The 12149-nt window shown below is 36.4% G+C and overlaps 1 protein-coding gene across 1 annotated transcript in view; it reads right to left on the minus strand.

Moving 5' to 3' along the window:
• Nucleotides 1-4223: 4223 nt before the first annotated feature.
• brinp1 (bone morphogenetic protein/retinoic acid inducible neural-specific 1) overlaps nt 4224-12149 on the minus strand; it is a 106598-nt gene continuing 98672 nt past the window's right edge. Inside the window, exon 8 of the mRNA XM_031754632.2 lies at nt 4224-8792. Coding sequence (XP_031610492.1) covers nt 7652-8792 — 1141 coding nt within the window. The 3' untranslated portion in view covers nt 4224-7651. The remainder of the gene's footprint in view (nt 8793-12149) is intronic.

A 12149-nucleotide genomic window follows, 5' to 3' on the forward strand; every position in this document is an offset into this window, starting at 1 on the left:
TTTAATCCTGCTTAGCACCTCGACCCTTTTGACCAATGAGACAGATCGCAGTGGTGGAATATTTTTTTTTTTTTTACTCATTCCGTCTCCTGTCTGGATGATGTCCATGGTTCTGAAGCACTAGGTGTGAAACGGTTCTAGGCATTAGGATTAGGAGCCTGCAAAATTGGACCACGGTCTTCCTCATGGATTGATGTGACCATCAATGACTCGGATTATGTGTTTAGTGAAGGACCAGTCCATGGATGTGTGGTGATGGATTGTAAAATGCCTCTACAGCAAAGAAAGAGTCAGCAATAGTTCATCCTCTAGGATTTGGCAGAGGATGGAGATCCAATGGTTTTCTCAGTCAAACAAAGGCATCCAGAACAGCCAGGAGGAGAGGTGAGCATTGGTACCAGCAGACTCTGCATGGCCTATGAAGCAAAATCAACAACCAGAAATAGAACCACACAGTGGTTAACCACTAACAAAGAGAGTGTGTTTAAAAGCTAACTAACTTAAATGTTAGTTTTAGTACTAGTTTAAAAACTATTTTATTTCAAACTTCAAAACAATGAAAGGTAAGTAGAATTAATTGGACAGCGGCCCAGTAGCATGACATGACTGCCCACATGTGGCATGATTAAGGGACCCAAATCAAATGTTGCTAAAACACTGGTTGCAGTCTCGCCAATGGCTATTTCAGGTTTCAAACCAAACTAACGGGTGTCTTCACTGCATGTGTTTTGTTTTTTTTGTTTTTTGCCCACACTTCCCTCTGGTCTGCATTCGCGAGGAATACTGATGCAAAGGAGGTGCCAGTGAGGAAGTGCTCCAGGTGTAGTGATGGTGGGTAGAGAGGCCAAATGTTTACTTCACACCAAATAGCAAAACTACCTATTGAGGTGATATCCTGGCCTGCACAGATACATATATAAACATTTTCTGTAGGGGCCCTAGAGGCAGCCAGATCCTCTGAGAGAATGAGGGGCATCAGTGCATCATGGTCCATTTCCAGTGGCTAGGGATTATCACTTGTTAAAAACTACATTTTATTTGGCCTTTCTTTTGGAAGCACTGAATTATTACCAGTACTGGGTAGCACTTCTCGTGTAGTCAAAAGAGGTGTGAATGATTGGTCTGAGTAGACACAAGATACTTTTACATTATTATACATTAAATCTGTACATCAATATGTGATATGGGAAATACAACCTGCATTTCTGTGTCACTTTTGAAGTGGGTGATTTGATTAGTTATTACTGAAGCACATCACAACTCCATTTACATGTAATGCATTCCTTCAGTTAATATTGTTGTCAGTTTTGGAATTATTCTCAAATGGTACATGGCAATCTTAGGTGCATGCAAATACCAATATTCAAGAGAAAAGTTTAAAAACTGGAGTTTACCGTTTTGACTGCCATTAACCCTGTTTTAGGAAAATAAGACTGAGCAGAAGAAGGCAGAACAGAAATACTCATCAAAAGAAACATTCAGGTACTGGAGTTGGCCATTGTGGGTGTTGAGGAGATGGGGGACCAGCACCCTTCTCCTGAATCCTTTTCTCTTAGGCAACAGGAGCAAGTGCGCTTGGCATATGGTGCCATCTCTGCAGTTGTCTTTAATTTTCTTCTTAGAAAAGCCTTGCCAAGCATCTCAAGAAAGAGAGTTTCCTCTTTTGCTTTTTCTGAAATATAGGATCCCAAAGAGATGTCTGTGGTAGTAAACCCAACACTTCTAAGGAGTGAGTGTGGCTTAAATAAGATACAAGGGCTCCCTGGAGAAAGGACAATAATTACTGACTCCAATCAATTAAGGGTCTGTGACCTTTTAATAATTTGGCAGAAAGCATCAGCTGTCTGAGGTGGCCCAATTCCTCAGCAGTGTCAATATGACACTCAGTGTGGGATCTCACCAACAATGACATAAAGGTCATACACCCTGCTGAGCTCCAACAACCCCGCATCGTATAGATAAGACATCAGGCACATATCAGACCCATTATTTTTCTTGGTCCCACATACAAATACAAGCACATTCAATGAAAATTATGTGCAACCTGTAGTTGGAAAATTAAGCAACCAAAATAACTTCAGTAACTACATCCATAACATTAAGGCAGCCTCTCGACAGTATTCAAATATTACATTTAGAATCACAGTGTAGTCTTTTGTGACTTACTTAGACTGCTTTCTTAGAACTTATAGATTCCTCGTTAGGTATAACCTAGAGAGACAGGAGGAAAGTGACTTAACCAAAATGACCTGGATATGTTTTTTTTTACGTTGACTTATTTATTTATTTATGTATTTTTAATAAAGTAGCCTGGAATTTTCATTTCTGCATGGCTTGAGTGCAAAGCTCTTTGGAGTGTGTCCTGTAACTGTTAGAACAGCTGCTTCACTTACATTGCATTTGAATCAAATTATCTTAAAAGCTTTCCTTCAGTTTCATTTTGTAAAACCTATCCTTTTAGTTCAAATCACAGACTGAGATGGCAGAACAATTTCTATAAAGGAACAACCTGTGGTGAATTAAACAAATAATATATCTTTTTGTTTAAAAACATGTCGTCCTTCCATACCTACTGAAATCTTGCAACACAGAAATAAAAAAAAAGATTATGTGGATAGCAACTGTTTAGAGTGGTTATGTTAATTAATTTTAAGATAATGATAATAGCTATAGGGAAAAAAAACGGCTAGCAACCCACATTCACACATTTTTTTGTGATTTCAAATCAGTTTTTATCTTTGCAGAATTTCTAACTCTCAGCAGGAAAGTTTTTCCTGACTGTAACTCTGTCCATCAAAATAATTTTATTCCATTGGGTCTTCCATTCCAGAGTAAGATAAGTGACTAGGTGGGTAATTAAAAATGTCCAACTTTGAGGCAGCTACTCATTCATTGTCTGAGAGTGTGCAAAACTAGCTGTTGGTGGTGTAGATAAGACAGAGATTACAAAGCTGGAAAGCAAATAAGGCATTTTAGGCAGTTTTCCTTTCTATTTCTTTTCCTTTTGTTTGTGTAGGAAAAAACAACTTTGTGTTGAATTTAGGCTTGGCAACTTTGAAGACCTCTAGCATGCAGAAAACACAATAAACTAAATGTAAAGTGTCCCAAAGCAAACTATTGGCTCTTTAAAGACCATTATTATCACTCCTTTTTATATTAAAGTGAACCACTAAATGCAAGGACTTGGAGCCTATCACTAATTAGTTCTATGTTTAGAATTTTGTAAATACATGTATTTGTAATGCATTTTTACCCCGTGTCATATCATGTCACCTTTGACCTCTCCTTTAAGGTCAATAGATCTGATGGTCAAAGAGGTAATAATGCTATGTTTCTTACTACCATTGTTTGCAGTGAAAACATATAAGCATGTGTAAGGGATGTATAAGGATTCTAAATATCATATTACTTTGAACTTTTTCTTAAAGGTCAAATAAAGTTAGACTTTCATAAAATCTCTGTATCCTTAAAACAATGCCTGAAGCACTATTGTCTTTATTTGTATTAGCATCCTTTAGGAAATGATATAGCTATAGAGGAGTTTTAAATATCACAAAAGGCTGCATTCAAATATCATGTTGCATTTGATCTCTGATTTCGCTTTTACATTTCACATCTGCCTTTCTTTCAAGATTATCACAGAAGTTTTATTGTACTACAAAATTCTTAAAGTACTTTTAAAAGACCAAAGAAAACTAAATAAATATATACAAAACACAATATTATACCCTTAAAAGTTTTCTTTGTTTTGAAATAAAAAGTGAGACTGCATCTTCTGTGCTTTTGTGTGGTCTCACAGAGGCCTTTAACAAATAAAACCCAAAACATTTTCTATCAACTTTGTGTTAGCACCACTTTTAGCCACAGGAATGCTTTTACAAAAACATACAGTTATTAAGTGGTTCAGCAGATGAACACACCAGGTTGATTTGTATGATAAGAGAAAAAAATACTGAGGTCAACCAACAAGCAAACAAAAAAATAAAAATGTAGCCAAACAAATAACTTATTGGCCAGCCGTTCATTTACCATTGCAACTATGGCAAAACTAGGTTACTTTAAAGATGCGCGAAATACTTCATATAGGAAATTTGTACAAACAAGCATTGCTCTTCTTATTAAATATAGCATTTTAATGAGAAATAGATTATTATATGAAACATTCATTTAAAATAAGCTGATAATGATCCCAAAAGAATAGCAAAATAAGTACATAGGCAAGGTATTAGGTGTAAAAATCATTATCAGACATATCCATGGATACATATACAATAAGCAACACTGTGGTAGCATAATGCCATACAAGAAAATGTGCTTGTTTTATGGATCTTGCAAGTGGATCAAAACTAAATTTTAATATACACTTTGACAATATAAAAACAGTCATAAATGATCATGATTCTAATTAGATACATAAGACATGAGTGCCCTGTACTTTGTGCTAATGTACTCAAATGGAGGGCCTTTTTGAAGTAGTCTTTGTATTCCCTTTCAATACTGTTATATTTTATAATATTGTTACTGTAGCAGAGCATTGTTACTGTAACAGTGTTCATATTTACAGACATATTGTACAGCAGGAGACAATAAATATCCACCATTACTTTGAGTCATCTGTTGTCTCTGTCTGGTGGTCAGCTCCCCCACATGCGCACACCTGACGGCGTAGCTGCCAGGAGGACATTAAAAGAGTATATTTCAACATTTATGGTCTTAAATTCTGAAAGTAATTCAGTGTCATTCTTCTGTTTAATATCTCAAAGTTTTACTCCAGGTCTAAACATGTTAAAGGGATCAATAACAGGCACTTAATAATAATAATAATAATAATAATAATAATAATAATAATAATAATAATAATAATAATAATAATAATGAAATGGAGACAATTCATTTGGATAGTCCAATAATGATGCTAAACAATCAAGAAATGTGTATATATAGGGCCATTTTAGGGCATCATCTTGTCAGCCTCAGCTCTGTTTGATATTTGCCTAGTTTTCCACGTGCATGAAAATATGTCAATAATGATATTCTCCTGACATCACTGACAATCACAAATAGATGCCTAGTCCATTGTTGCTATGTATGGGCATCTGGAGTTATATGATTTAACTTCTTTTATACAGAAACTGAAAAAGTTAAATAAACCTTGGAGAACAGTCGACTGAATTATGAGATTCTGGTAAATTCTGAACATATGTGATTCTACTTGAGTTTGCTCTGAACACACCATTACCATGTGAACATGAACTAACTGACCTAGTACTACAACATGCAACTTGTTTTTATGACACAGCCTCGATTAATTCACCAAAATAGAGCAAAGGCTGACAAGCTGAGCTGTTGTTATCCAAACTTATACAAATCAGCCTATTCTGCTATTAACAATCATATCTCCTGAATGTAATTTTAGTTTGTAATAATGCTTTATAGTAAGTTGTGATTAAAAAAAAAAAGAAAAAGCACCTCCCAGGCAATAAACATGCTTCACAAGACTGGCAACATAATAATAAAACATACGAGTAATCTTTGTAAAACAAAGTTAGATGGGATACTGATACTATTCAAGTTGGAATTCTGAAAGCAGTGAAATCTGAAGCTGAGTAAGTGTAATGACACGTTAGTCCAGGGCTTGGTTTAGGAATTACACCTTCATTGTCGTTGTCACCCAGATGAAAATCATTACTCATTACCACTCTTACGACTGACCCCATAGACTAGTGTCATTACAATGTAAGAACCAAGTTAGGTCAAAATAACATATAATTGAACTAAAGTACTAATACTGCTAAACTATCTACATCAAGAGACTAGCACATAAAAAAAATAATATTAACGTTGGCGGAACACTTGGAAAAATATGGATTTTTGACAGCTTTTACACCGGGAGGAATGTTTTTGTTGTTTTTGTTTTGTTTTACAGAGTTTGGCTTAGATGACAGCAACTACTCAATGTCCCCCGTTTTTTTTTTTTAAAGTTTGAACTCCCGAAAATGGCCAGACCAACTTGGTTGTACAACATCTTCGTTAACAAACATCCAAGCAAAGGACTAGACCTACAAAAAGTTAACAGTAGTAGAAATATTTCAGCATTGGATTACCCAAATAAAGTTTGACCATTAATACATAGGTAGTGTTTTATATTTCATTTGGATGATGAGAGTTGTTGATGCTTCCAGCAACATGCAAAAAATGTTATTGATTTCATATTGCAAAAGGAAAACAGACATTTATACACGTGGCCATCAAAAGCGTACAGATTAAACACTGCCAAAAGGGTATTTTATACTTTAGTATTCAACCATTTCTTCATATTTTTCTTTTTTTTTTTCCCCCTGTGTAACAACATGAAAAATCAATGGCTTTACAAGACATTCCTATTCAATATAATATACACTCTCCTCTGTCAACTTCCCTTTTGCTGTGCTCTTATCTGAAATCAGCTGAGGGACTAAAACAAAAACATATAACTTGAACATTTTTTCTGTGTGTTATGAAGTGAATAAAGGTTATGAACTTACTTTACTTTATGTCTACCTCAGGGAAGTGTATGGCTTTAAATTGTCTTGCAAACGTGCCTGAATGATGAATGCTTACATTTTGCTCTTGGTGCTGAAAAGCTCCACAAATCAGCAGTCACAACATGTACATTTTGCAAAGCTGTACAAAATAGCATTGATTGTTAAATCTTCAGACCACAATATTGCACTCACGCACCAGGAGGTACTGCCTTGTGGAAAACACAGCTTGAATTTCAAACACGGGAAGAAGCGCTCCAAATGCAAGAATCAGCAAACACTGGAGTCAATCTCAAATGACACATTCAATTAACAAACAGCAATAAGCATCAAGCCAAATAATAATAATAATAATAATAATAAAAAGGATATACACAAGCGCACACTCTCACATACACACACATTCAACCACATATGTATATATAAACAGCTGGCTTTTGTTTTGACATGACTATCCATTACTGCCCTGCTGTGTGCCTTATGTGTCAGAACAATGACAGAGTGCCTCATAACTCACAAAGAGCAATGCAGATTCACCGTGGGTCTGAAATGTAATAAAGTCTATCAGTAATGTGTTGACTACTTACTCACTAGGGATACTTAATCCTTACGATGTATAAACATTTTGAATATTAAACTGTCGTTTAGCTCATTAGCTAGAATGAAGTGATATCTGGTCTGCCCTTGTGTTATCATTATTTCTTTTAAAAATGTTTTTTTTCCTTTTTTTTCAATAAAGAATGGCAGTTTCAGATATAACCTTTGATCCCTCAGAGTAAAATCAAGGCCTCTTTTTTACCAGTACATAAATTTCATGTTTTTTGTTTTGTTTTGTTGTTTTTTTCTGTCTCTTTCTCATTTTAAGTTCTTTTAGGGATTTACAGACATGCTGGGACAAATATGATACAGTCCTTATAGTTGTTTCAGTAGTCTTCTTTATATGCCAGAAAAGCTTTTCATCACTGCCTTTTCCTTTTTCTCTTTAAGAATTATGCTTACAAAGTTAATATTACATCAAAAGGCAGAAAAGGTCAAAAAATGAAAAAGAGAAAAAAAATAGTAAGAGTAATATACCCCCATAGTTCATTTGTCGGGTGTTTCTGTTAAATTTGCTGTCCTTATGTGAATGTTCAACAGAGTTTAGCAGTCAGATGATCAGACTGTTTTAATATCTCTGTGCTGTACATGTCCAATGCATGATTCACTCGAATCATCTCGCTGTTGTTGAGCTTGAGCCTATGCTTTAGCATACAAGAGAAGAGGTCCAACTGGGGTTTGCCAGGTGCAGAGGGAGGCGCTAGACGGTTTATCCGATCCCTAATGTCCAATAAGAGGAGCATAACAGATGAGGAGGAGTAAAACTGTGTACCTTGCGTGTATGACTGGTTAACCTGCTGCACAGCACTACGAAGCAAGTCTGCATTAAAGCGCAGGCTGTAACCAAAAACTTGGATATCAGAGATTTTTATGTAGATCTGGCGCTTGTTAGGGTCTGCAAGGTCCACCGGGCCCTGTCCTGTATCATTGCGGAGGCCAGATGGGACCTTGGCACGACTACGCAAATAAATGTGCACCGTCTCAAAGAAGGTCTTCCACCGGTTACCCAGTACAAGAGTCCAGTTGAAGCACTGGGAGTTCTGCAGCCGTACCTTTTCCCAGCGTGGGTAACCATGTTCACCAAAGGGCATGCTCCAGCCTTCAGAGTGGCTACCACTAAATGGGTTGACATAAACAAAGAACATGGGGTCAATGCTGCTGTTTCGCATCTGGCAGATCTTCATTGATAAACCAATTATCATGTGGAGGTAGTCCATCCTGTTTTTGTTACTTTTGAGAGTCAGGGACATGCGCTTACGCCAGCGTGGGTCAAAGAATGTCTCTAGTCGTATCTCATTACTAATGAAAGTAGTATGAATGTACAAACGTGAATCCATTTTCTGTAGCAGGTATTTGAGTTCCAAGTCCTGAAAGTCCAGATCAGTTTCAAAGCTGATGAACTGCTCGCTGCGTTCTGAGTCCACATTCTGAGGTTCACAGCGACCACGATACAACTTGTAGCCCTTGTTGCATGAGCCACATTGTGAGATGTTTGCCAGGCTGCACATGGCACAGCTGTTGTTTCCACCTATGACACACGGTATGGGTCGCTGGCACAGTGTGACACCTGTGTGGCACACACACGTCCTTTGGCTCTCCAGGAAGGTCCCCCAAAACCCATTCTCATTGCAGTACAGGAAAGACTGAACCCTGTTGAGCCACTGCATCACAGATCTAAAGAGGCAAAAGACAGAAACAAGGCATAAGAGCATTAGCAGTGATCAGGAAATTTTAATCTCAATCTAGTGTGACAAGAACAGCGAAAAGAACACACACCAGTAAATGCTCTTAAAGTTAAAATGTATACATGTTAAATTCTCATCAGGAAAAAAAAGTATATTTTCTCTCCAACAAAAGGCCACCATATTAAAGAGAACCCTGAGGATTTGATGGAGTGAATGAGGCATGTGTGAGGCATAATTTCACCCTGGTAACTTGGGCTCATCTTCCTCGGTAGGACTATTACTATTTTCACGTAATTTTGTATTACTGTTTGACTTCTACATTGCATTTTCACTTGCTGTTTTTGATTAACTAAATGTACTTTTTTGGGTTGTGGAAAAGATCATTGCAAGAGTTAAAACAGACACATTCATAATATTAATTCCAATTGATCTGATATAAGACTAGAAAATGTGTTTGCTTTACAGCATAATTTACAGTGCCTTCGGGTTGGATAGGGACATAATTTTTAGTAGATAGGGCCGGTTATTTCCCTTTGGTGGAAAGAATTGCTTGATATTCCTGTCTTGTCTTTGCCCCCCCTCAGACATCCTTCCTTGTCATCCTGACAGTACTGGAACTTCTTTTCTGACTGTAGAAGATGAAATCTGAATTTTGATTTCAGAAAGTATTGCTGGTCAAGGTTAGTTTGACAAGTAAATGATTTTAAGTACTGACAATGATATATGACATTGCCACAAGTGATACCATAACAAGAAAAGATCAACCAAAGAGAACAATGGAAGCACATACTTTGATTTCTCTATAATGAGCTCCAGATAGATAGATAGATAGATAGATAGATAGATAGATAGATAGATAGATGGCAATCCCTCATCAACATACAGTGATACATAGCATTTCTTTCCTGAAGGACACTGTAGAGGCCTGAACACAGAAGTTGGTGAATGAGTTAGACAAAGACGAAAAGGAACAACAATATCTGGTCAAAACGGCAGAGTAAAATAAAGAATACCAGATATAATAAAGAATACTTCTGACTAGAGTCAGAAAACAAACCCAACAAAGACCATGCAGGTGGAACACCCAGGATCTTTGAGTCTGTGTTATTTTGATAAGAATGCCTTTATTTTCGTAAAATACTATACCTGTGTCAAAAATCTGTATAAACTCTAAATTTGTATATTGGAAAAAGTCCTTAGCAACTCTTCATTTCTTCACATTTTGCCTTCAAGAAACTGGTCTTGAGCAACAGTTCTTCAGGCTTCCTGAAGGTCTTTCAAAGTGTATCTGTGGACATTGCCTACTTTTCCGATCAATTTAGTACTTGGACCTTTATTTTATGTATCAATTTCGGAGAAATATTTCACTTTATAACTGTCTACAGGAGATGAACAGCAGCTATAAGCCATGTCCCTAAGAAATAGGAAAAAAATCCAGCAAAGACACAGGACCTGAGAGATGCATCTGGCCCTTCAGCTGATCCAGCTACTGGTCACTGAAGCCTCATCAGAAATGGCCTCAGTGGAAGGGTGGCTGTCAAGAAGCCATTCTTCAGGAGGGAAACAGGGAGAAAAGGCTGAGGCATGCCAAATTACACAAGATCAGTGGCAACAGGTCTGATGGAGTAATGAATCCAAATGTAAAATTTTTGATTCAGGGAGGAAAGATGTAGAATAGTGGGTGTCTACAGCCATATGTAAAACACAGTGGAGGCTATGTCATGGTTTGCATCTCCAGGCAGCTGTTGTTGTGATTTGGCGCTATATAAATAAAATTGAATTGAATCAAACTCCGATGAATTAAATCAAACTGAATGGCTTGGGGCTGCATTTCAGTCAGTGGTGTTGGGAATCTTGGCAACACCACAGAACACAAAAAAGCACCATCAGATTTTAATTCACCATTTAATACCATCTGAAAACATCTGACTGGCAACAGCTTCATTTTTCAGCGTGACATTGATCCCAAATACACTGCTAATGCAGTAAAAGCATACCTGGATAGATCAACACACAACAGAACAGTCAAGGATTGGCCTCTCCAGAGCCTGGACCTCAAAATTAGCAGTGTGGGAACAGCTTGACAGAAAATGGAACAAAAGGTAGCTGACATTCGAAGAAGAGCCTTGGAATTTCCTTCAGGAAGCCTGGAGGACTATTTTTGAAAACTGCTTAAACATTAGAAAACTTGCCTGGTTGAGGTGTGTTAAAAACTGTACAACAATACAAACTCTATTTTGCCTTGTTTACGGTATTTTCATGTTTACATGTTTCAATAAATTGCTCCAGGTGTTTCTTGTTTTCCAACCAAATAAACAAATGAGCATTGGGTCAAGACTTTTGCACAGTATTGTATATTCTATAAACTCGTCCGTCATATCAAATAAAATTCCTATCAGATATTCAGTATATGTTACTAACAAAACAGATGTATTCATTTTCCTGTCTTTGTATGTATAAATGTGTTTATTCTTTGGGTTTATTTAGTAAGTACTAGTAAAGGGACAACACAGATCAAAATGTATTATATTTTTTGGTAAGTTAATCTTAACAAGTTTTCATTATAATTAACTGGACTCAGAAATAAGTATACCTTCATCCTTTCAGACTGATTATCACCAGCTATAGATAAATATTCCCCTCTCCTTTAACTTATATTTGAATGTGTTATGTTTGCATTTATTTCTGCACTATGAATGTTTGCATGATCCCAAGTTAGATTACAGATTTTACTTCACCTTTTCACTTCTAATCTCCCTTTGTCTCACTCCACCATATTGCAAAAAGCACACAGCCACAGCCCTCTCAGAAATTCACGATCTAATATCATCTTTGTATTACATATTGGTATTTGCAGCTAAGATACTGATATTAGATTTATCTTATTAGCGTTAACAAATCTAATAGAATGATTTCCCTTCTCCCTTTCTAATCTTTCTTTCACTGAGACACTTGTAATTTAATAGCATTAACTCTGCTGTCACATTGCTGTATTTCTCCTTCCCAACAACAGGTAGCACCTCATAATGCTCAATATTAAAAAGTAGTTTATGAAACTTTTGTCAGCAGTGTGCCATTTGTTTTAATTGTTAACAGACTATAAAATCAGAATGAATGTATAGTCATTTACGAGGTTCGAATTTATGCTTACTTGTTAATTTGTGTGCTACAAATTTTAATTATTAATTATATATTATCAGTTATAATGTATTAGGGATTGCTTCATAATCCTGACAGTGACAGTAACAACTGAAGTATATTTTTTGTCAATTTTATGCACTTCACTGTTATTAAGGCTTCATAATGAAGATTTATATGCCATGATAAAGAACAAAAGTGAAGCCTG

Source organism: Oreochromis aureus, linkage group 7, assembly GCF_013358895.1.
Source record: "Oreochromis aureus strain Israel breed Guangdong linkage group 7, ZZ_aureus, whole genome shotgun sequence".
In the NCBI taxonomy this organism is placed as follows: Eukaryota; Metazoa; Chordata; class Actinopteri; order Cichliformes; family Cichlidae; genus Oreochromis; species Oreochromis aureus.